This window comes from Phyllostomus discolor, chromosome 5 (assembly GCF_004126475.2).
Source record: "Phyllostomus discolor isolate MPI-MPIP mPhyDis1 chromosome 5, mPhyDis1.pri.v3, whole genome shotgun sequence".
Taxonomy (NCBI): domain Eukaryota; kingdom Metazoa; phylum Chordata; class Mammalia; order Chiroptera; family Phyllostomidae; genus Phyllostomus; species Phyllostomus discolor.
This window is the reverse complement of record NC_040907.2, coordinates 128,072,715-128,098,928: the sequence shown is the minus strand read 5'-3', so window position 1 is coordinate 128,098,928 and position 26,214 is coordinate 128,072,715. Positions and strand designations below refer to the sequence as shown.

At 38.8% G+C, this 26,214-nt stretch overlaps 1 protein-coding gene across 1 annotated transcript in view; it reads left to right on the top strand.

Moving 5' to 3' along the window:
- Nucleotides 1–26,214, top strand: part of MYPN (myopalladin) — a 101,839-nt gene that overhangs the window by 63,738 nt on the left and 11,887 nt on the right. The window contains exons 11-17 of the mRNA XM_028512922.2: nucleotides 3,253–3,843; nucleotides 4,215–4,353; nucleotides 18,894–19,115; nucleotides 20,313–20,462; nucleotides 21,328–21,410; nucleotides 22,607–22,733; nucleotides 24,954–25,161. Of these exons, the coding sequence (XP_028368723.1) occupies nucleotides 3,253–3,843; nucleotides 4,215–4,353; nucleotides 18,894–19,115; nucleotides 20,313–20,462; nucleotides 21,328–21,410; nucleotides 22,607–22,733; nucleotides 24,954–25,161 (1,520 nt within the window). The remainder of the gene's footprint in view (nucleotides 1–3,252; nucleotides 3,844–4,214; nucleotides 4,354–18,893; nucleotides 19,116–20,312; nucleotides 20,463–21,327; nucleotides 21,411–22,606; nucleotides 22,734–24,953; nucleotides 25,162–26,214) is intronic.

Here is a 26,214-nt window from a genome sequence, read left to right as displayed (position 1 = left end):
TTCGTGTCCATGGGTTGTACATGTAAGTTCTTTGAATTCTCTCTTTCCTATGCTATTTTTAACCTCTTCCCATCTATTTTATGCCTACCAATTATGCTTCTTATTCCCTGCACCTTTTCCCCGCTATTCCTCCCTTCCCCCTCACCATTGAAAACCCTCCATGTGATGTCCATTTATCTGATTCTGTTCCTGTTCTAGCTGTTTGCTTAGTTTTTGTTTTCATCATTTTTCTTTTTTTTAGGTTCATTTGTTGATAGTTGTGAGTCTATTGTCATTTCACTGTTCATAGTTTTGATCTTCTTCAATTTCTTAGATAAGTCCCTTTAACATTTCATATAATAAGGGCTTGGTGATGATGAACTCCTTTAATTTGACCTTATCTGAGAAACACTTTATCTGCCCTTCCATTCTAAATCATAGCTTTCCTGGAAAGAGTAAACTTGGATGTAGGTCCTTGCCTTTTATGACTTTGAATACTTCTTTCCAGCTCCTTCTTGCCTGTAAGATTTCTTTTGAGAAATCAGCTCATAGCCTAATGGGAACTCCTTTGTAGGTAACTCTCTCCTTTCCTCTTACTGCTTTTAAGATTCTCTCCTTATCTTTAATCTTGGGTAACTTAATGATGATGTGCCTTGGTGTATTCCTCTTTGGGTCCAACTTTTTTGGGACTCTCTGGACTTCCTGGGGTTCCTGGAAGTCTATTTCCTTAGACAGATTAGGGAAGCTCCCCTTCATTATTTGTTCAAATAAGTTTTCCATTTCTTGCTTTGTCCTTCTCCTTCTGGCACCCCTATCATTTGCATATGGGAACATTGAAAGTTGTTCCAGAGTTTCCTAAGCCTCTCTTCATTTTTTTGAATTCTTGTTTCTTCATTCTGTTCCAGTTGGATATTTATTTCTTCCTTTTGTTCCAAATTATTGACATGAGTCCTGGTCTCCTTCCTGTCACTGTTGGTTACCTGAATATTTTGCTTTATTTCATTGTGGGTATCCTTCATTTGTTCTCTCATTTTGCAACAAAACTCAATAATTTCTGTGAGCATTTTGATTACCAGGGCTTTGAACTCTCCATCAGATAGGTTGGCCATCTCCTCATCACCTAGCTCTCTTTCTGGAGTTTTGATCTGTTCTTTTGTTTGGGCCATATTTCTTTGTATCTGTGCACCTGCTAAGTTGTAAGGGTGGAGCCTTAGGTATTCACCAGGGTGGGGCAACCCTCCTTGCTGCCCTGTGGAACTGTCCATGGGGGAGGGGACAATGCTGCCTGCTCAGCCCTCACCCTGATTTTAGTCACTTCCCCCACTGCCCATAAGTGAACTGCTCCCTTCTGGTGCTGATTGCTGGGTGGGTGGGTTTGTGTACATTCTAGGACCCTGTTGGTCTCTTCAACAGACTCTCCTATGAAATTGGGAGTATCTACTGAGGCTTTATTTTCCCATACAGGGCCCTGGGTGGCATGGTCTGTCTCACTCCCTAGTTGTTCCTCCTCGTTTATCCGTACACGAATGTGGGACCACCTGGACTGCCAGCCACCTCCTTTCTGAGTGTCCTCTCCACCGCAGCTGCCCAACTCTACTTTTCCTACCAGTCTGGATGAATGTTTCTCTTTTAACTCCTTGGTTGTTAGGTTTCTATACAGTTTGATTTTCTGGCAATTCTGATTGTTTTTTTGTTTTTAAGTTGGTTATTATCCTTCTTTTGGTTGTGTGAGGAAATGAAGTGTATCTACCTATGCCTCCATTTTGGCCAGGAGTCCCATTAAAAATGTAAAGGTTGTATATTTTCACACCACTGGGCAAGTCAACACTAGCAGAAACAATGTTAATTGTATATACTTTTTCTAAGGATAATATGACAAAAATATTTCTGCTGTTAATTGCTCAATTTTTCATATACAATAAAATAAAAAGGAAGAGGAGAAAGAAGTTACTGTGGCAAGTGAAATTCTTAGTTTAACTCAAGACAGAAGTTTTCGTAGTTGAACAAAGGATTGCAGAGTATGTAGCATTTGACAGCAGTAATGAAAGTGGAGATGAGTCTCTATTTTGTGAGTTGCTTTTCCATATATTGTGTATCAGAAATGTTAATGAAGGAAAGGAAAAAGTTAAACTCCAAAAGTTAAGAAAAATCAAGGTTTGGAGAACCTTATGGTTCAAAATCATTGCTATTGGTGTTGACTTTCTTCATGGTAAGCAAATATAAAGCCTTTCAGTTTTAATAGATCTCATGTTCAACAGATCACTGTCTATGTTTCCGAAGCAATTGATTTTTCCGAAGAGCATGAAACTGCAGTGGCCTTAGAGCACTGCAGTCTCACTTGAAGATCTTCCTGTGGTTACTCATTTAAGAACAGCTTGTCCTAAACAGCAAAGTTTGACAGACAATTTCCTGCATATATGACCTTTACACATTTTTATTCATTAAAAATAACTGGTTTACTCAAAGAAATCAGACCATGTGACTTAAGGCAAAACATGTGATGCTTCCATGACTCGGGTTCCTATACTAAATGAAGAAACTGCTCCTGGTTTCTCCGTTTCTCCATTCTCCTACTTTCTCCATTTAGGAAGAAAAAATAAAAAAAGAAAGTCTAAGGCAATGTTTATAATTAGGGGGACCATATATTGATCATTTAAACAATGACATTTTCTAGACTGAAAAAGACTTAATAATTACTCTAGGAAAACAGGAGTAAACCAAGACAGTCTAGGATGGTTTGGGTTACATGGTTACCTTTTCTGTAAAGCTCTGTCATCAGGGGAGGATGAGAAACACTAGGATACATGTAGCTGCTTTGTAAAGGTTTGCTCTAAAATGAGACAGAGTGAAGAATACAGCACATTGTCTTGGAGAATTCAGCCCCCTTCAGTGACTCTTATCAGCTTGTGGCCCAGTACATTCTGTCCCAAAGCTGATATACTGTCTGTTCATCTCAACCGTGAGCACTCCCAACAAAAGGACCATTGTTTCTATTTCTTTTTTAAAATTTGTTAATATAAATGTTAAAATTGGGCTGTTATGTTGCACAACTCCAAGGTCACAACAGAAGAATAAAATGTGAAGGATGCTTCCTAGAGTTACTATGTATCGCACTGGCCTTTTCCTTCTTACAGACAATAACACAGATTTAGAAAGGAGGAACAACTCTCAAGAAATTGATTAGCAGATTTCTGGCAACTCTGACTGTGATTTCTTAATCAGTCCATGGTGATGATTTCCCTGCTCTCTCCCCACTCTTGTTTTATTGTACAGTGACTCCAATCAGCTCCAACAGCTTCACAACCAAGTCTTACTGGAACAACAGCAGTTGCAAAACTCATCTCCTTCATCTCCTAAGGAGTTTCCTTTCAACATGAGTGTCTTGAACTCTACTGCTCCCCTGGCAGTGACAACGTCCAGCAAGCACACGAAGTCCCCCTCTTCACAGACGTTCAGCCTGGCCCGGCCAAAGCATTTCTTCCCCTCCATGAGCACCACCGCAGCAGCCATGTCCCCTTCCAGCTCTCCAGTGTTTACCCTGAGCAGCGCTCCTCAAACCATTCAGAGGACAGTGAGCAAAGAAAACCTCTTAGCTTGTCACCCCTTCATGCAAACCAAATCTCTAGGAGCAGTTTCTGTTCAAAACGAGCCACCCCCTCCAGGTCCATTAGAACCAGCATCACTACCACTCACATTTTCCATCTCCAGCGGAAACCAGTTTCAGCCCCGCTGCGTGTCCCCAGCTCCTGTCTCTCCTACCAGCCGCATTCAGAATCCAGTGGCTTTCCTCAGCTCTGTCCTGCCTTCTCTCCCTGCCATCCCACCCACCAATTCCATGGGGCTGCCTAGAAGTGCACCATCCACGTAAGTGTCTTTGCAGTTTCTTGGTGTAAAACATGTTGGTTGACAAGGGACACATACATAGCTTGGTCTGGGACAGGACTCTCATTTAGTGGGTTCCTGAATAATTCTATCTCTTAGACACAAAGTGGATATCAAACACCTTAGGACAAAGGACATGATTGCTTTAAATAATTTTTAGCAATTAAAATATTGAAAACACCTCTATGAACACAGATTTTCCAGGCAGTGCTCAGCTTTGGACACAAAATGCCATCCATAAATGTTTGATGACACCTGGTGTCTGGTTGCCATTTCAACTGCTCTGATTTCTAGGCCTTTCCACACTGACCAGTGCCTTTCATGGGTGTGTCAGGTATGACTTTATTTTACAGGCCATCCCAGGGACTCATGAAGAAAAATACAAAGTCTCCCCAGCCAGTGAATGATGATTCCATTCGTGAAACTAAGAATGCAGTAATTCTAGACTTGGGGAAAAAAATGAATTTCAGTGATGTCAGATCAAACCAGCAGGTAAGATTATTGGGTTCAGGTAGTTTATTGGAATTTCACTGTAAGGGAAAAAATTGCTTAACTCAGCGTTTCTCTGGATGCTCAGGTCATCTGGCCTCAGTGAGGTTGTCACGGCAGTCTTGGAAGGTAGAGCACAGATTCACCAAGGGTCATGTAGTAAACTCCACTCACATGGACCTGAAGTTCTTGATTACCCCTGTAGTTAATTCAGTTTACCTTGTTTGCAAGGGTTTAGCTAAAACAAAATACGTTAAAGAAGCAGAGAGACAAGATAGTCTGTTATCCATTTTAACAGTCCTCAGCTCAGTTTTGGCAAACACCATCACATCTTTGAGATATTTCAATACTGGAGCCTTGAGATGATGTAGGCTTTTAGGAACTGGTAACAGCTGTCCCTTATCTGAATCTAATCTAATAAGCCTAAAATCTGCTCACCATTTCCTCTCAATCTTTACATTAGGTTGAAACATGTGAAATAGCCATTAGGCAATATCCTGTGGTTCAATTTGTACAAATCCTTGCTTACTCGTAAGTGTTTACACTAAAGGAGAAAGAGGAAAGACATATGTGAGCATCAAATAAAAGAAAGATAGACAGTTTTCTTATTTGAGTCATTTATTTTTGCATTTCTAAGGTGCTTTTTTTAATGCAGGTTTACATTGTAATAATCTAACTCTTGATTGATTTGCCAACATGGGAACTGGTAAAATCTACTTTGTAATATAATGTAAAAGTTGAATCAAAACTATACGCCAGCACTCACCAGTGTAGCTTAATTGGTTGATGTCATCCTGTAACTGAAAGGTTGTAGGTTCGATTCCCTGTCAGGGCACATCACATACCTACCCTACAGTTCAATCCCCAGTTCACATGCATATGATCCTCAGTCCAGGCGCATTTGGGAGGTAACCAACTGATTCTTCTCTCTTGCATCAGTGTTTCTCTCCTTCCTTTCTCTCTTTCTCAAAGTAATGAAAAAAAATGTATGCCAAATATTGTGGAATTTGTGACACAAATGTTGGAAATAAGGCTTGAAATAAGGCTCCAGATCTTCCTGCTGTTTTTCTTAGTGTTTCTGTCTCTTGTTTCCAGTGGACCATGGTTGTACTGTATTTTACAACTGTGTTAAATGTTGGGCAATCTTTATTGAGTGGATTCCTTTGAAAATATGTTGTTTAAAATCTTTCTAAAATTGACTTTAAATTATCGAATCGAAGCAGAATGTTTCAGCTTCCCCTAATTGAGTACACTTCTCATGTATTATTTCACCAAATTACATATATTTCTGAGAGGCAAATACCAAAGCAACTATTCTTCTCTCCCATTTTCTAGATAGGAAAAATTAAGGCACAGTTGTCACACTGTCAGTGGTGGAACTACAGCTGGAGCCCTGGTCTCTGTACACTTTCATATAACTGTTTTATGACAACGGTTACCTTCAAGCCCTATAAATGTTGCTCTGTCTAATGCAGATTTATTTCCCTATAATACTGTCATCTATTTGTGGTTGCTAATCCTTCTAAATGTCATTGAAATCAGAGCTGTGGTCAGCTATAACTCAGAGAGGGAGCAAGTATGGTACCAGGTCAGCACACAGCTATTTGGTTAGTCTGTAAGTAGATCCATGCTAATCCATTGTCCTGCTCAGGAGAAAGTAGCATTTTTCTTTTAATTACCTGAAATTAGAGTACATGTAAACATGAATTTTCATTAAGTTGAGTGCCAAAAACCCAAGAACCCTTTATTAAACCTCCATTATGAATTAACTTCAAGGCTTATAGTAGATAATAAGAACAATCTCAAAAACATCTCTTTGGCCCTGGCTGGTGTGGCTCAGTGGATTGAGTGATGGTCTGTGAACCCAAGGGTTGCAGGTTTGATTCCCATGCCTGGATTGTGGACCAGATCCCCAGCAGGGGACACACTTGAGGCAACCACACATTGATGTTTCTCTCCCCCTCTTTCTCTCTCCCTTCCTCTCTCTCTAAAAAGAAATAAAGTCTTTTTAAAACACAAACAAACATCTCTTTGGCCTTGGCCAGATAATTCAGTTGGTTAGGGCATTGTTCTAAAAAGCCAAGGTTGTGGGTTCCATCCCAACTCAGGGCACATACAAGAATATAGCAATGAATGTATAAATAAGTGGAACTATACATCTCTCTCTCTTTCTCTTTCTCTTTGTCTTTCTCTTTGTCTCTGTCTCTCTCTCTCTTTCTCTCCCCCCGCCCCTCCCTCCTCTCTCCCCTTCCTCTCTCTCTCTCAAATCAAAGTATAAAATTTTTTTAAAAAATCACAGTACTCTCCATCTAAATATATGCACCATGCATCAGTGTTCTTCAGAAAATTATTATGATAGATTAGTCTTAGACTGCTTTCTGTGCATTGAATAATGGAAAGCGAACTGCATAAATGCAGTTCAGGAAACTAAGGAGCTGTCTGAGATGGAGTGCTTGCATTAGGTTCATAGTTGTTGATTCTGAGGAAGTTTTGAGGAACAAAATGATGACCATATTATAACATTGTTTTATTCATTGTTGTCTTGGGAAATGATAATGAAAATATCATGAAGAACTGTCTAAAACGTACTGTGGCCCATTAGTAAAATTAAGAAGAAAATTTGCTTAGAAAAGTAGAGAACAATCATAAAGAAACACTTGTGTATTGGTAGCCATCTATACCTGCAGCCTAGGGGAATCAAAATGATCTGTCTTCTCACTCCCGGATCAGCCCACACACACAAGGGGGAAGCATGTGATTTCTTCTAAAGAGCATGCATTTGTTTCTGTTTGTTTGTTTGTTTGTTTGTTTGTTTGTGTTTGGTTTTGCTTTGAAAATGTTTAGATCCAGAAAGCTGGATTCTCTTGCCCTATTTGATTCCTAAGCAAATGAAGAATAGTAACTGTCCTAGAACATTGGTGTAGTCCAGCATTACGACATTATGCTGAGCATGAAAATAAATCAGAAGTCAATTTGGGATGGAGATAAGCCAAGAGAGAAGTACCGGATTTCAAGATTTTGGCTGCATCACTTCTTACTTTGAAGGGTATTGTTCACCACCAGTGGATCCTCACTGAACATCAGTGAAACTTAAATGGTTTAGGGCTGCACAGTGAATCTGAGAGTCAAAGGAACCCAGGATCACAAAATGTAATGGAGCCCTCACAACCAATGACTCTAATTCACACATGACTTAGTATGATGTTCTGAACCCAGTAAATATTTATCAACTGTTAATTTCTAAATACACACATACACACATTTACTGTCTTGTTTTAACTTTCCTCCTTGACCTCATTTCTCTCGAATCCTTCCATTTCTTTATTTTGTTCTTCCCTCCCTTTTTTTAAAAGTAATGTTTCTTTAAAACTGCCTGCAGTTCCTAGATACTCCCCTATATGATGGGAGGAAAAATAAGTGTCTAATTCTTGTTTTGACTTTTGTTCTCATAATCTTCTGCTCTAAACTGCTTAGTCATTTCCTCTATTTAAATTTTACCTCTTTCATCTCTACCATGAATTCTTTATAAAACCCTCGTTTGTGAGCAGTCTTGCCATCCATTCCTTTCCTTCCTCCCTCCCTCCCTCCCTCTCTTTCTTTCTTTCTTTCTTTCTTTCTTTCTTTTTTATTGTTGTTCAAGAAGAGTTGTCTCCATTTTCCCCCAACGCCAGCCATCTCCACCTCCCACCCTCGATCCTACCCCCTTTGGCTTTGTCCCTGTGTCCTTTATACACGTTCCTGACAACCCTTCCCCCTTTTCCCCCCATTATCCCCCTCCACCTCCCTCTGGTTACTATCAGTTTGTTCCTAATTTCAATGACTCTGGTTATATTTTGCTTGCTTCTTTGTTTTGTTGATTAGGTTCCACTTATAGGTGAGATCATATGGTATTTGTCTTTCACCATCTGGCTTATTACATTTAGCATAATGGTCTCCAGATCCACCTATGCTGTCGTGAAAGGTAGGAGCTCCTTCTTTCTTTCTGCTGCGTAGTATTCCATTGTGTAAATGTACCATAGTTTTTTGATCCACTCATGTACTGATGGGCACTTAGGTTGCTTCCAGCCCTTGACTATGGTAAATTGTGCTGCTATGAACATTGGAGTGCATATTCTTTTGAATTGGTGTTTCAGGATTCTTAGGGTATAGTCTCAAAAGTGGAATTGCTGGTCAAAAGGCAGTTGCATTTTTAGTTTTCTGAGAAAATTCCATATTGTTTTCCACAGTGGCTGTACTAGTCTGAATTCCTACCAACAGTGCACTAGGGTTCCCTTTTCTCCACAACCTCTCCAACACTTGTTTGTTGCTTTGTTTATGATGGCCATTCTCAACAGCATGAAGTGGTATCTCACTGTGGTTTTAATTTGCATCTCTCTGATGGCTAGTGATGCTGAACACCCTTTCATATGTCTCTGGGCCTTCTGTATGTCCTCCTTGGAGAAGTGTCTGTTCAGGTCCTTTGCCCATTTTTTAATTGGGTTGTCTTCCTGGAGTGGAGTCCTGTGAGATTTTTATATATTTTGGAGATCAAACCCTTGTCCGAGGTATCATTTGCAAATATATTTTCCCATATGGTTAATTCCCTTTTCATTTTGCTGATGTTTTCTTCAGCCATGCAGAAGTTTTTTATTTTGATGAAGTCCCATTTGTTTATTCTTTCCTTTATATCCTTTGCTTTAGGGGGCACATCAGTGAAAATATGCTGCATGGAATATCTGAGATTTTCCTCCCTGTGTTCTCCTCTAGAACTTTTATGGTTTCACAATTTATGTTTAAGTCTTTTATGCACCTTGAGGTTATTTTTGTGTATGTTGTAAGTTGGTGATCAAGTTTCATTTTTCTGCACATAGCTGTCCAAATCTACCAACACCATTTGTTGAAGAGGCTATTTTTACTCCATTTTATGCTTCTGCCTGCTTTGTCAAATAGTAATTGACCATAGAGACATGGGTTCATTTCTGGGCTTTCTATTCTGTTCCATTGTTCTATATGTTTTTGTGTTTTTTAATGTATTTTATTGATTATGCTATTACAGTTGTCCTATTTTCCCTCCCTTTATTCCTCTCCACCCTGCACACCACCTCCCACCCCTCGTTCCTCCCCTGCCTTTAGGTCATGTCCATGGGTCATACATATAAGTTCTTCGGCTTCTCCATTTCCTATGCTATTCTTAACCTCCCCTGTCTATTTTGTGCCTACCATTTATGCTACTTATTCCCTGCTCCTTTTCCCACTATTCTCCCCCTCTCCCTCCCCACTGATGGCCCTCCATGTGATCTCCATTTCTGTGATTCTGTTCCTGTTCTAGTTGTTTGCTTAGTTTTTGTTTTTTAGATTCAGTTGTTGATAGCTGTGAGTTTGTTGTTATTTTGCTGTTCATAGTTTTTGATCTTCTATTTCTTAGATAGGTCCATTTAACATTTCATATAATAAGAGCTTGGTGATGATGAACTCCTTTAACTTGACCTTATCTGAGAAGCACTTTATCTGCCCTTTCATTCTGCCCTTTCATAGCTTTGCTGGATAGAGTAATATTGGATGTAGGTCCTTGCCTTTCATGATTTCGAATACTTCTTTCCAGCCCCTTCTTGGTGGCAAGGCTTCTTTTGAGAATTCAGATGATATCCTTATGGGAACTCCTTTGTAGGTAACTCTCCTTTTCTCTTGCTGCTTTTAAGATTCTCTCCTTATCTTTAATCTTGGGTAACTTAATTATTATGTGTCTTGGTGTGTTCCTCCTTGGGTCCAACTTCTTGGGGACTCTCTGAGGTTCCTGGACTTCCTGGAAGTCTATTTCCTTCACCAGATTGGTGAAGTTCTCTTTTGTTATTTGCTCAAATAAATTTTCAATTTCTTGCTCTTCTTCTCCTTCTGTCACTCCTACGATTCAGATGTTGGAACATTTAAAGATGTCCTGGAGGTTGCTAAGCCTCTCCTCATTTTTTTTTTAATTCTGGTTTCTTCATTCTGTTCTGGTAGAATGTTTCTTTCTTTCTTCTGTTCCAAACCGTTGATTTGAGTCATGGTTTCCTTCTTATCACTGTTGGTGCTCTGTACATTTTCCTTTATTTCACTTTTCATAGCCTTCACTTATTCCTCTAATTTGTGACCAAATTCAACCAATTCTGTGAGCATCCTGATTACCAGTGTTTTGAACTGTGCATCTGATAGGTTGGCTATCTGTTCGTTGCTTAGTTATATTTTTTCTGGAGCTTTGATCTGTTCTTTCATTTGGGCAATGTTTTTTTGTCTCAGCATGCCTGTTACATAGTAATGCGCAGAGCCTTGTGTGTTCACCTGGGTGGGGCAACCCACAACACTGTGTTGTGACACCATGTGTGGGGAAGGGGTCCAAGAGGGAACAGTGCCACTTGCTCAGCTCTCTGCCAACTTTCAGTCTCTTCCCCTTCTACCCACAATCAAATTGGACCCTTCTGGTGCTGATTCCCAGGTGGGTGGGTTTGTGTGAATTTTAGGACCCTGTGGGTCTCTCCAATGAACTCGCCCATGAGTCTTAGAGTTTCTCCCACTGCAGACTCAATCCCACAGGTGTTTTCAGTCAGAGGCTTTGAGGCTTTATTTCCCCGCTCTGGGACCCTGGGTTCCATGGTCTGTCATACTCCCAGTTGTTGCTCCCAGTTTATCTGCACGTGATTGTGGGACCACTTGCTCCACAAGCTGCCACCTTGCTGAGAGTCTTCTCCTCCTGGCTGTCCATCTCCACTCCTCCTACCAGTCTGGATGAATATTTCTTCTTTAACTCCTTGGTTGTCAGACTTCCATACGGTTTGATTTTTCTGTCAGTTCTGGTTGTTTTTTTTTGTTTTTAAATTTGTTGTTGTCCTTCTTCTGGTTGTGTGAAGAGGCAAAGTGTGTCTGCCTATGCCTTCATCTTGGCTGGAAATCTATATATCTGTTCTTATGCCAGTACCAGGCTGTTTTGATTACAGTAGCCTTGTAATACAGTTTGATATCAGGTATTTTGATCTCTCCTATTTTGTTCTTCTTTCTCAAAATTGCTGTTTTGAGAAAGGAGAGCTATTTGGGGTCATTTATTATTCCACATTAATTTTTGAAATATTTGTTTTATTTCTGTGAAATATGTCATTGGTATTTTAATAGGGATTGCATTGAATCTATAAATTGCTTTGGGTAGCATGGACATTTGATGATGTTAAATCTTCAAATCCATGAACATGGAACATGCTTCCATTTGTTTGTGTCTGCCTTAATTTCTTTCTTCAGCATTGTGTAGTTTTCTGAGTAAAGGTCTTTTACCTCCTTGGTTAGGTTTATTCCTAGGTACTTTGTTTTTCTTGTTGGCATAGCAAATGGAACCTTTTTCCTGATTTCTGTTTCTGATATTTCATTGTTGGTACATAAAAATACCTTTGATTTCTAAATATTGACTTTGTATCCTGCTGTTTTGCCAAATTCACTTATTAGATTGAGTAGTTTTTTGGTGGAGTGTATAGGATTTTCTATTAAAAATTTCATGTAGCCATTGGCCTTAGGCTGCCCCATTTGGGAACTGTAGGACACTGTAGTGAAGAAATGTCCCAATGTCATCTGCCAGGGGCCCATGCATGATACACCAAGCACAAGCTCCCTGGGAGCTGGAATTGGGGGTGTCTTTTTCATTGTTGTGCACTTGTTATGTCTAGCCCAGAGAAGGAGTTCAGTGAGTATTTGCTGAATTAACACACAACAATGTAATTTACATTAGTTTCAGATAGGATAATGAAACTCTCAACCAAGCAGAAAATTTGGGATTTGTTGCCTATCTATAGAAAATATCTCACTTGACTATATAGACTCTGATTATGCCTAATTGTGGATACTACTAGCTGTGATAGCAATCTATTTTGATCAACTGATTAAAAAGGTAAAAACTTTAAAAAGTGCACTGAGTTTACACACAGAAAAAAAGAAAGCTGAAATTAAGCAAAACTGGTGCTAAGTGAACATTTAAGTATAAAATAAATCTGTACATCTTTTAGTATTTATTTACTTTTAGGGGAAATGGATTTAAAGTATTTTTATGCAAACTCTTTGAAGGTAGAGCCTCCGTTTTATAGAATATTGTATCTCCAGTGCCTATCACAGTATTTAGCACATAGTAGGTGCTTAATAAGAACTTGGCAGCAGGGACAGGAAGTAAGCATGAAGCTTGCTCATCTTTATTGAAGGTAGCCTGTAATTATTAAATAAATAGTAAAAAAAGGCATCCTCTATGTATGTTAACCTCCAAGTTTAACAAAGGAGGAATCTTTTATCCTCTGATCATGCCGTAGATCTCCCTGAGACAAAAAACAAAGAATACCTTCTCTAATACATAAGACATTTTTTAATGAACATTGTACCCAGAGTTGGTTGGAACCCTTAAGCAGGCTCCTCCACCTGAGTTGATCCTATTTGCCCACTCTCCTCTGAAGTAGAATCAGAACCTGGAATAGAGGAAGCCAGCATGAGCTTAAGGTAGTAAGTGTCTGATAAGGGTCCACATTTTGGAAATTCAGAGCCTTGGCAATGCCATATCTGACTGGACTGTATCATCATACTTTGGTTCTCAACAGAAGGAAAGCACTCTCCACAACCATGCCAATTTGAAGAAATTTTCTGCAGATGTGTCCTAAAAATCAAATGTTTCAAGTTGTCAAATTATCAGCCCTCTTAGGATTATCTTTTTCTTTTTAGCTTTTCAAATTTTTTTTAATTGTTGTTCAGGTACAGTTTTCTGCATTTCACCCCCACTCCAGCCCAAACCCAGGATTATCTTTAAAGGAAGAAAAATTATATTTTTAAATTGTATATTCTTCTGAAAAAAAATTTTTAGTTTTTTGTTATCTTTCATAGAGCAACTGAAATTCTGTGAAATTCATTTTCACTTAAGGCCTTAAAAATAAGTCTAGAAAGGATGGGCCATCTATCACTGATTTGATTGCCACATAGGCCAGATTTACACACACACACACACACACACACACACACACACATTCTCTCCTTTGAGAATAGACATCACCCACGAGCAGGTGACACAGAAGCTTCTGCTTTTACTCACAAAGGGGATAAGGCAAGGGAAAATGGGGAATGCAACATAAATTAAGTCCTGGAAATTCAAAGTGCCTGTCCACCAACATTGGTTCAGTGGTGTACCCTTGTGCAGAATAGTGCAGAAAGCACCTTTAAACTTAACTTGACACATATTGTTTGTGTTTGCAAATTTCCTTACAAAATCTGAGTCCCATCAGTCATAACTTGGAATGAAAAACTTTGACTTATATGTAATAAGGATCGTTACCCTTGGAATAACCAACTCTTAGTTGCAAAGCACTACAAAAAAACAGCACTTCCTGCTTTGGGAATGGTGTAGATTTTTGTAAACATCTCAGAGGTGAAGATTCACTGCTTCAGTGACAAGCTTCAGTAACTGTTGCCTGGTTTCCTTGCTTCTCCATTTAGACTTTCCAAATGTTTTATGAAATCTTTCATGAAAACTCCTTCATCTACAGTATTCTGATTTTGTCACTCATCTGCAATTTATACACTATATCATATAACTGGTACATGAAGCAGTTATGTTTTAAAAGAAATTTTATTTTTTCTTCCATTATTCTTTTAAATTTATCTAATGGGGCTAATTCTTCCGCTCCTGGCAATCTCAAATATGAGGCCACCTCAAAATCATTTTGATCAAAACTTTTAGTTTATATAAGGTTTTATGGTTGCAATATTATTTCAAAATACAATATTGATCCAAAAATAATAATAAAATACACAAAACTACAATTTTGATTCAGTAATACAAAATTCCCAGTCCTTGTAGTAACCAACACTCCAATCCTTATTCAAAACTAAGGCCCCACATACAAACACCCCCATCCCCAACCCACACCCCAGGGACTGCTGCAGGATAAGAACCTAAAAAGCCAGGAAAGGAAATATAACTATTCTCTCTCTTTTTTGCTCCCTCTTGCCCCACTTTCCTAACTGCTTTTCCTGACCCCTTCCTTCCCCAACCATGGGAGAACAAAACTGCCCCCACACTGGCTTTGCATCATTCATGACCCATTTGTGCATAACGAGAGAACCGTCACAGGGCCTCTGCCCTGACACAGTGCAGGAGTGAGGGTTACTCAATGCTGCCTTCAGCTTCCCCACCACAAAAGTCCACCTCTATCCTCACTCTAGATTTCTTAGGCAGAAGAGAGACCATGCTGGATAGACTTCAAGTGAAAGGAAGGTACTCTGGGGCTGGAGGTGGAGGTAGGAGACTCACAGACATTAATAACTATCTCCAAAGTCCTCTCACTGGATCTTCTCCCTCCTGATTCTTATATCTCTGATGGAGGCTTTAAATCATCTAACTTATCATTAAGCACCTGCTTTGAAATTTCTGGAGAATAGTTTGTCTCCCACCTTTCTTGTTTTCTGATATGTAGCCCATCTTGGTGCCTCAGTAGAAACTTCCAGTTAAAATCTGTTTACAACTCCATGCTTAATAATTACAATTAGTATTTTTAACTAAATTTATTGGAATGACATTGGTTAATAAATTATATAGGTTTCAAGTGTGCAATTCTATAATACATCATCTGTATATTATATTGTGTTTACCATCCAAAGTCAAATCTCCTTTTGTCACCATGTATTTGACCACCTTTACCCTTTACTACCTCACACCCACTTCCTTTCCCTCTGATAATCACTCTACTTTTGTCTGCATCTATGCTTTTTTGTTTGTTTGTGTGTCTTTTTGTTCATTTGTTGCTTTCAGTTTTATATCCCACATATGAATAAAATCATCTGGTTATTGACTTTTTCCATCTGACTTATTTCATTTAGCATGATCTTCTCAAGATCCACCCATGGTGTCACAAATGGCAGTATTCCATCTTTTCTTATGGCTGAGTAGTATTCTGTTGTGTACATGTGCCACATCTTTTTTAAACAATCATCTATTGAAGGGCACTTCAGTTGTTTCTATGTCTTAGCCTCTGTGAATAATGCTGCATTGAACATAATAAGAGTACATAGATCTTTATAAATAAATATTTTCAAGTTTTTGGGGTAGATACCCAGAAGAGGGATTGCTGGGTCACATAACAACACTATTCTTAACTTTTTGAGGAATCTCTATACTATTTCTATAGTGGCTGTACCAGTATACATTCCCACCAACAGTGAATGAGTGTTCCTTTTTCTCCACAACCTCCCCAACACTTGTTATTAACTTGTCTTGTTGATAATAGCTGGTCTAACAGGTGTGGGGTGGTATCTCATTGTAGGTTGATTTGCATTTCCTTAGTAGCTAGTAAAAAGTGTCTTTTCATATCTGTTAGCCATTCATATGTTTTCTTGGAAGAAGTGTCCATTTATGTCCTCTGCCCATTTTTTAATTGGATTGTTTGGTTTTTTTGTTATTCAGCTGTAGGAGTTATGTATATATGTGAGATATTAACCCCTTATCAAAAGTGTTGTTTGCAAATATCTTCTGCCATTTGGTTTATTGCCTTTTTGTTTTGTGGATGGTTTCTTCTGCTGCATGGAAGCTTTTTAGTCTGATACAGTCCCATTAGTTTATTTCTACTTTGACTTCCATTGCCTTTTTCTTAAATTCTCACTCAAAGACATGCTTATCAATTGTAGAGAGAAGGGAAGGGAGGGAGAGAGAGAGAGACAGCAACATTGATATCAGAGAAAAACATTGACCAGTTGCCTCTTGCACGTGCCCTGACTGGGGACCAAACCCACAACCTAGGCATATGCCCTGAATGGAAATTGAACCATAGCACTTTGGTCTGCAGAACAACACTAACCCACTGAGTAACACTTGCCTTTGAGGTCAAATTCATAAGATATTCTCTAAGACCAAGGCCCATATGTTTAGTACCTATTTTTTCTTTATGTAATTGACTGTTTCAGGTCTTATATTTAGGTCCTTGGTCCACTTTGAGTTAATTTTTGTGTATGGTGACAAAATACCAGACTATTTTTATTCTTTTTCATGTGTCTTTTCAGTTTTCCCAGCACCATGTATTGAAGAGGCTTTCTTTTCTCCATTGTATCTTCTTGGCTCCTTTTTCAAAAATTATCTGCCCATATACATGTGAATTTATTTCTGGGCTCTCAATTATTTTATTTTATTATTATTATCATTTATTATTATTATTATTAAAGCTAAAAAAGCTTCCCTTATTACATAAAATCAATACAGCTGTTTCTAAGTTCAACTGTTTGTGCATCTCTATGTTGCTCAAAGTGTGGTGCCTGTGATGTTAAAGACAATCGCTTCCAAGTGTCATCAGGTGTCAGCTTTCTGTGGGTGTCATCATGTGTCATACCTGCTCCCCATTTCACATACAACTGACACATTGCTCGAGGATGTTAAGCTCTCCCAGGCCCTGAAGTAAACATATACCTAATGTTCTTCCATACCTAATTGTGCCAGAAGCAAAGTTCTGAAGAAGACACAATTAAAACTATCACACATGTCCCAGCTTATCAATATATTGTTTTATCATTTTCATTAACAAAGTGCATTACAGTGGGCTCTCAGTTCTGTTAGTATTTTTAAAATAATTCACTGCATGTTCTGTTTCCATCACCTCCCAATTTGCAGTATCGGTAAAACAATAAATACTCAACCATGTATACATTTATAGTAAAACAAAATATGCGTATTTTCATCACATTACTTTTGTAGTTCCTTGTGTGAAATCAATTCAGCCATTTTTAAATTCTGTAAAATTGGGCCCCAACTTGATAAAATCACCAAAAAACCTTCCAGATTCCTCAAAGATGTGCACGGTTGGAACAAGTGCTTGCCCATGTCACTCATGCATTCACTCGTTCTTCAGAAGCTCCCTGAGTACCTGCCATGAGGCAGCCACTCACTGTGTAGGTTGCTACTGACACAGAGAGAAGCGAGATAAATATGACCCCTGCTCTTGTGGAGTAACATTCTAGTGCTTAGAGATATCCAATCATTCAATCAAGAAACAAACAAGAAAAATGCTACATAGAAACTGATATTAGACAGAAAATTAGAGTAGAGAGTTACTAGATGAAGTGACCTGGGGAAGGCTGCTTTGGAGAGGTGATTTTTAAGCTACATGGAATATGGCAGGGAGAGCAAGTGAAAGGAATTCGGGTAAGTCCTAGATTTAGAGTTTAACTGAGTACACTCAAAGGTTGGTCTCAGGACCTGTGGCAGTCTGCAAGCTATCTCCTCTCCACCTTGAGATAAGTACAGAAATTGAGAGTAACCATTACAAAATTTTTATAGTAATTTGACAGAAAAATTTCATGTCTTTTGAGCATAATAAATTTTCATGCTTTTATATTCTCATTTTTCTAGTAAATTAATTCTTATTTTATTTTATAAAAGTACAGGTTGGAAATTTTTAGAAACCTGGTTTTCACCATAGACTGTGTGTGGAAACACTGGCTTAGCCACTTAACCAAGTGTATGAATAGAGATGCCATTTCCTGAGATGAGAAACAGCAGGATAGGAGCATTTCTGGGAACAGAAATCAAGTGGGCATTGTTAGACCATGCTGAGTTTGAGGTGCCCATTGGGCATCCAAGCCATGATGTAGAGTAAACCATTGGGTATATGACTCTCATAATACAAAGTAGATTACTGGGTTTATGAGTTCTGGGGAAATATCCAGCTTGGAGATATGGATTTGGGGCCACTCAGTATACAGAAGATATCTGAAGCTGTGGGATTGGATGAGATCACCTACCTACAATTAAGAGCTAGCAAAGAAGACTGATAAGGAGCAGCTAGAGACAGAGAAGGAAAACCAGTGTGGTGTCATGAATACCCACAGAATAAAATGTTTCAAAAAGGAGAAGTAGTCATCTGTGCCTAATGCTGCTGAGAGGTATGATAAGGTAAGAACAAATAAGTGACAGCTGGATTTGGGAAATTTGGAGACCCTAACAACAGTAATTACAGTGGAACAGTGAGAATACAATCCTAATGGACTAGGTTAGCAAGGGAACAGGTGACAAATAAATGATCCTGTAACGATATAAAATTTTTTCAAATAGTTTTGTTGTGAAGGGAGTAGAGAGATGCAATGAAGATGGATACGGAGTCAAGGAAGATTTATTCAAGATAGATTTTCTTCAGGTATGCAGATGGGAAAGTCCAGGAGAGACAGGAGATTGGTAATACAGGCATCCATCAGAATGCAGTTCATAGGGAGCTCTACATATTGAAATGGACATTAATAGTAGTTGTGGATATTACATTCCATCTTCATTCCATTCCCTACAGGATTCTACAGGGGCTCCATGCTCAAGGTGAGGAATCGGGATTCACTAAGGCAGTTTGGGATTATAGTAGAGACACTGAAATCACCTTTAGTGCTCGTGGTGAGGACCTGGAAATGGAACATGCCTGGTTTATTGGGGCTCCATGATATAAATCTAACATCTGAACTTTAAAAAGTTGCATCTTTAAATTATAATGACACCTTCTTCCTTGCCCATAGAAATTGAAATTGAAAGATGTTTGCCATTTTGACAGGAGTACAAAATTTCAAGCTTTGAGCAGAGACTGATGAATGAAATAGAGTTTCGCTTGGAACGTACCCCTGTTGATGAATCAGATGATGAAATCCAACATGACGAGATCCCCACAGGCAAGTGTATTGCTCCCATCTTTGACAAAAGACTCAAGCACTTCCGGGTCACAGAAGGCTCTCCAGTCATGTTCACCTGCAAAATTGTTGGAATACCTGTTCCAAAGGTAAGGGAAGATGATGAGCCAGTTGGCAAAGTAACAGCACAGAACCGTAGACAGTACCTTTCTTATCAGACTCAAGTGAAATATCTACAAAAGGAATAAAAACCAATATCAGAAAATTAACAAAGTCCAGATAATTTGGCTTAAAAGAGACAATCAGGAATAGGATTGTTAAGTAGACCAAAAATAAATCAGACTTATGGGTAAGTTAGAATTTTATTAAAATTTTAAAATAAACTTCTTAGTTATGATCCTCTGTTTTAGGCTATTGATTCTCTCAACCATCAAGCTTGCCAAATTGATTTTTTTATACTTAACACTTATTGAATGTCCATAGTGTCCCTGTTGTTGTACAAAGTGAGCTATATTTGTATCATTACTATTAGCTTGGTAAATGCTAAAAATGTCAAATATCATTATCACTGGCTGCTGAAAAATCTTATGAGTCATCAGAGTTTTTGGCAGTCAGCTAAGAGAAGGATTTACACCCAGTATTGCTGTAGCAGGAGATCTCTCCACTCTTCTTTCACAAACAATAATTAGCCTGGTGTTATCACGTAACGTTAGCGAACAAGGAAATGTAGAGGAGGGCAGTTGCAATCAGTACTTCATCCTACCCCCTTACCCTTCACCCCCCCCTCACCTTTGAGATATTTCCTTGATATATGCAGAATTTACCATGAAAAATATATATATTCAATTTTTAGCTGGATGAAAAATTTAGAGAGTAAATCCTGGCCTCATTCTACTCAACATAATAAACCATACTATCCTTTCAAGCAAGGTAAGCCTATCTAGACCCTGAGATCTGCAACTGCAAAAGACTTGAGCCTGTAATGGAAAAAGATAATGGGAATAGGATAATGGAAAAATAGGCTCCTAGTTTTCTGTTTTTCCTTTGCCTTTGAAAGTATGTCTGTACTTACAGTAACTTTCTAAGTAATTATGAAGTACAACAAAAATAGTAAAAGCTTCATCTTGATCCTAAATTATGTAGAATTTTTGACTTAAGCATTGTGTAAGTGTTGGAACATATTACACTGCTTTTAATATGTTTTATAATTTTTTCTGGATGTTTTATAAGAGGTGACTCACTTATAGAGATGGGAATCAGCCCTTGCTTCATCCTACTCCCTACTTTATTATCCTGTGAAGATTTACAGAACAATGTATATGCTCCTTGATTATCTTTTATTTCAGGTTTACTGGTTCAAAGATGGAAAGCAGATTTCAAAGCAAAATGAGCACTGCAAAATGAAACGAGAAGGAGATGGAACATGTTCTCTGCACATTGAATCCACCACGAGTGATGATGATGGCAACTACACCATCATGGCTGCCAACCCCCAGGTGGAGATGCAGGGTTCAGCGTTGTGCTGCACTCTTAGGAGGAATGGGTGGTGTCATGAATGAGAACTTGAGAGGTGGGAGTTACTGAGGCTTGCCGAGGAAAATGAATAAGAAGCATTGTGATTGTGTGTATTAAAGCACAGTATCACAATTTAAGACCGGTTAGCCACTGATGGGTCACTCAACCCTTCAGCCTTTGTCAAAAAACATTAGTGGTATCTATTTATTACATCCCAGACCCATTGGGCTAAATCTTGTGTTTATCAACTCACTGACTCTCTTGAAGGGTCAATAAACTGATCTATTCAAAAAATGATTTGTTGTTTTTGTCATTTAGAGAATAAGCAAATTACTTCACAAAGTCTTATGAATATCTCTCAAACTCATAACATCCTTCTTTTTTGTTTTTTGTAAAAGTTAGAAAGCCATAATCTTATGCTTTCCTTTTCTGATGAGATTGACAACTTCCTCTAAAAGATATGGCTGAATAAATATGTTCAACTACTATTAGAATAGGAATTTCTAGTCTCACCCACTCCTCCTACTAAAATAGTAGTTTTGAAGATAATCTTTATTGAGGCAAGTGTAAGAACACTTGGCCATGATCTCCGCATATGGCTGCACAAGAATTCATATTTTTACATTTGTGCTCTGTTCATTTCTCAGCTTAAAAAAATGAAAGTCATCAAAATTTTATTTAAAATCCCTCCCCACGGACTATTTACAGTGATTTAAGGAGTCATATTTTTATCCCCCCAAAGAAAACTTATTTAGCCAAAAGGTTCATAATAGTCATGTTCAAAAATATATATTAAATTGAGATGTGTAATTCTCATTTCAGTATTATTCATTTTCTGTTTCTTAGGGGAGAATCAGCTGTTCTGGCCACTTAATGGTACAAAGTTTGCCTATGCGCAGTCGAGTAACACCTACTGGTCAGTCTCACAGGTAAATAAGGATCTTCCTTCTCTAGCTACTCCCAAGCAACCACCCATTACAATGAGCACTGAAGCAGTGGGTCCAGAAATTGTTACTTAAAGTGTAGTCATCAACCTGTAGCATCAGTACCACTTGGGAGCTTATTGCAAATGCAAAATCCTAAGCCCCACCCCAAACCTACTGAATCAGAATTATATTTTAATAAGACCTCCAGGTGACTCATAAACATAATAAATTTGAAAAGTACTGACCTACAGCACACTTTTAATGCTTCAAAATTTGTAACCATCAGTAGTGCCTGTTTACATATAAATTAGACCTGGGATCATCATTTTTTCTTTAGTAAAACAAAAACTGTTAATGCTTGTGTGGACATACACTGAATATTGTTGTTGTTGTCTCCAGTATACCAATTGTTTCTAATAAACTACTTGACTTTCTTTCTCTCTGACTTTATGAACTACTAAGAAGAAAGAGCATGGCTTTTCCTTGACTCTTATGGCGCCATAAAATCTTAGCAAAGCATTCCATAATTGCTGACATGGATGAATTAAATTTGACTTACCAAAGAAACAAAAATAGTGACTCATATTTCAGATACAGTATTTCACTGTCGTTGCACTATACCTTCTTCATTTTTTTTCAAGAGCAGCTGTTACTGTTGGTCATTCTGAACCAGTAAGTTCGTGATAATCTTTAATGATCTGCTATAATTTATAGCCAGGTTAAATTTTATTACTTGGAGACACATGGATTGCAGCTGCCTTGTTCTGGGTCATAAACAGCACTTCTCCTTTGGCTCTCATTTGAGGTTCAGCATGCATACTGATTTATTTGTTTATTTTGAAACTTTTGAACAACTGGTCAAACCCAAGGCAAGAGAAGCTAAGCCACTTAACCCAGAATGACTTCAGAGAGAAAGAAGCTAAAGCCTGTTTATTTGATTACAGATCTCACAAAATAAACCTACAGTGTATGAGATACTTACCACTTTGTTTTTTACATCAGATCCACACCATTACTTATTATTTATTATTTGTTTATGGTCCAGCAACACTTTTACCCTCCCTCACCACCTACCACCCACAAAAAAAAAAAGAAAGAAAATTCATTTTCCAGACCCAATAGCCATGCCTGAATGCCTACTGTCATAAGTTTATAAGTGAGTTTCTGTATTTAATGCCTCAACACGTTTGTTGTTATAGAGGAAGGTCCCGAGTGCAAGAAAAAGACAAGGAGCCCCTACAGGAACGCTTTTTCCGACCACATTTCCTGCAGGCTCCTGGGGATATGGTAGCTCACGAGGGGCGCCTCTGTCGGCTGGACTGTAAGGTAGGCCCTAGCGCCATCCGCCATCCGTGGCTCCAGATCTGTTCATGTTTTGCAATTGTTTGTTTGTTTTCACTTATTTTTGTTTTTATTTTGTGGGGTTTTCCCAAGGAAAAGAGGACTGGGGAAGGGAGATAGATCACTTTGTTTTCCTCACAATGCTGTTTTGAAGTGTTTAATACTAGACAAAAATATTTCATGAAATTTTTAAGCCTCTGTATCTTACTATCGGTATTGTATCAAGTTAACTCCGTGTTTATAAAAAAAAAACAACAAAAGAGGTGATATAATTCTGACGTTTTCCTTATGGTGCCTGGAAAGTCTTTGTTACTATAAAGCCAAAATGTGATTTTTACATTCTGGAAGCCTTTTGAAAATTACAGTCATGAAAAGATGGCTCCAAGGCAGTTTATGAAAACAGACGGTAATTTCTCATGCTAATCATCATTCATCACCTGTAGCTATTCTAATTCTTTGATCAAGAATGAGGTTCGCTCCAGGAAGTCCAGGAAGCTCAGAGAGTCCCAAAGAAGTTGGACCCAAGGAGGAACACACCAAAGCACATCATAATTACATTAGCCAAGATTAAAGAGGAGAGAATCTTTTTTATTTATTTATTTATTTATTTTATTTCTTTTTAGACAGAGAGGAAGGAAGGGAGAAAGAGAGGGAGGGAAATGTCAATGTGTGATTGTGTCTCCTGCGCCCCCCACTGGGGACCTGGCTTGCAACCCAGGCATGTGCCCCGACCGGGAATCGAACCGGCACCCTTTTTGTTAGCAGACTGGCACTCAATCCACTGAGCCACACCAACCAGGGCAGAAGGAGAGAATCTTAAAAGCAACAAAAGAAAAGGAGACAGTTACCTACGGAGGAGTGCCCGTAAGACTGTCAGCTGATTTCTCAAAAGAAATCTTAACAGGCAAGAAGGGGCTGGAAAGAAGTATTCCAAGTCATGAAAGGCAAGGACCTACATCCAAGATTACTCTATCCAGCAAAGCTATCATTTAGAATGGAAGGGCAGAGAAAGTGTTTCCCAGATAAGGTCAAGTTAAAGGAGTTCATCATCACCAAGCCCTTATTATATGAAATGTTAAAGGGACTTATCTAAGAAAAAAAGATAAAAACTATGAACAGTAAAATGACAACAAATTCACATCAACAACTGAACCTAAAAAATCAAAAACAAAAACAAACTAAGCAAACAACTAGAACCAGAATAGAATCACAGAAATGGAGATCCCATGGAGGGTTATCAGCAGGGGAGTGGGAGAGGAAGAAGGGGGGAAAAGGTACAGGAAATAAGTAACATAAATGGTAGGTACAAAATACACAAGGGAGGGTAAGAATAGTATGGGAAATGTAGAAGCCAAAGAACTTACAGATACAACTCGTGGACATGAACTAAAGGGGGGAATTTGGGTGGGAGGGGGTGTGCAGGGCAGAGGGGAATAAAGGGGGGAAATGGCACAACTGTAATAACATAATCAATAAAATAAAATAAGATAAAATACCAGAAAAAAAAAAAGAACAAGGTTCACTTGAGCAGCCTGGATATCTCCCAGCATACAGAGAAATTTAAGTTGCCCCTTCTGCCCAGACAAAGATGCAGAGTGCTGTGGAAAATTCGGATGCAAATTAGTAAAGGCTTGAGGTCAGTAATTCATAAAGTCCATTTCTCTTGATGATTCTTGCTCTCCCAATGAAGGCCTGAATAATGTTCCAAATTGACTGTTACTTCTAAGCCCTAGCAGATACCCATGCATGGGCCCCATCCCCAGAGTTTCTGATTTAACGTTACTATGTTAAATAGTGGGCATTAGGATTTTCAGATGCTCCCCATGTGATTATATTGCATAGCCAGGTTTGAGAACACTGGTTTAATGTCTGTCCTTTACTTGGGTACCTCTCACTCATTAGGTATATAAGCAACATATCATCTCTGAAACTGAGGCTGCAGGCCTATTTTATCTATTTACCTTCTTAATTCATACTTATTCTAATCTAGAATGTAACTGTGACCTGAATCTGGATCTAAATACTGTACAGTTTAAATTCATGTAGCCATTCATCCAAACCCTCTTGTGTTGATGTGCCTTCATTGCCCCATGTTTTGTCCCACTGTCTGGTGCCAGATAAGGACGAAAAATTCAGCCACCAGATAAATCTGCCTGTCATCCATCTGTCATTTGCTTCAGCTGTCCTGTTTTTTTTTTTAATTAGGTGAGTGGCTTACCACCCCCAGAGCTGACGTGGCTGCTCAATGGCCAACCTGTGCTACCAGATGCCTCCCACAAGATGCTGGTCAGAGAGACCGGAGTCCACTCTCTGCTCATTGACCCACTCACTCAGCGTGACGCAGGGACCTACACATGTGTTGCTACCAACAAAACTGGACAGAATTCCTTCAGTCTGGAACTCACTGTAGTAGGTAGGTGTGCTTCTGGGACCCTTAAACATAACTCCCTCCAAAGTTATTGCCCAAATACACAGAGCCTGTGACAGAATTACTTAGACCTTTGCCCCACCAAGTCTAATCTCAGTTTCAAAGAAACATCAGTTGGGCACTTTGTGCATATTATGCATGCAATAAATGGGAGTCATTGTAAGAGTTAATAAATCAATTAATTGGTCAACTAACTGAGCACTACTAATTTTAAGCCCTTTGCCCTGTAGTTCATCATCCTGGAAAGCACAAGGCTCTTCCTCACCCCACCCTTCAAGCTTCCATGCCTTTGCATCAATGGTCCCTCTACCTAGAATGCCCTTCTCTGCCTAGCAACATCCTACTCATTCCCTAAGGCTTCATTCAAATGTCACCACCAAGGCACAGTGAATCTAAGTGCTATGGAAACATCCCTCTCTGTTTCTATAGCACTTAGAAAAGGACAGACTCTTAGAGCGCTTACTGTGTAACTGTTTACTCCTTTACCCCCCTGAAGAGACTATGAGCATCTAAAGTCAGATTCTGGCTTGTTCTTCTGGGTATCTCCCGTGTCTGACTCTGTCTGGAACACAGAAGGTGCCCAACAAATGTCAAGTCCATAACTGAACGAGGAATTTTTACTTTATAATATGATATGAACAAATTTAATGCCTACAAATAAAGACAACAATCATCATCACCTAAGTGATATCAGCCCTTCTGAGCAATAGTCCAGCCAGAATTAAATTTCAGAATATATAAATTCTAGTGCTGGCTTTCTCCCATGTGTGGCCCCTAAAGGAAGTGAGAGTGGCTTCAGCATGGTAGCCCTCTCTCCAGGCCAGTGGCTGTTTCCCCCGTATATCTTTTTCTTTTACTCACTCCTAATTTCTTCTTACCAACAGAATAGAACAAGCTCATTCTGCAAGGATATATTAATCATCAGCTTTTACTTTTTCCCCACTATTTTGCTAAAATATTGACTCTGGAACCCTGAGATTTGAGATATCTTTGCCTTGATTGGTTTTGGCAAAAGAGAAAGAGAGAGAGAGAAGCAAA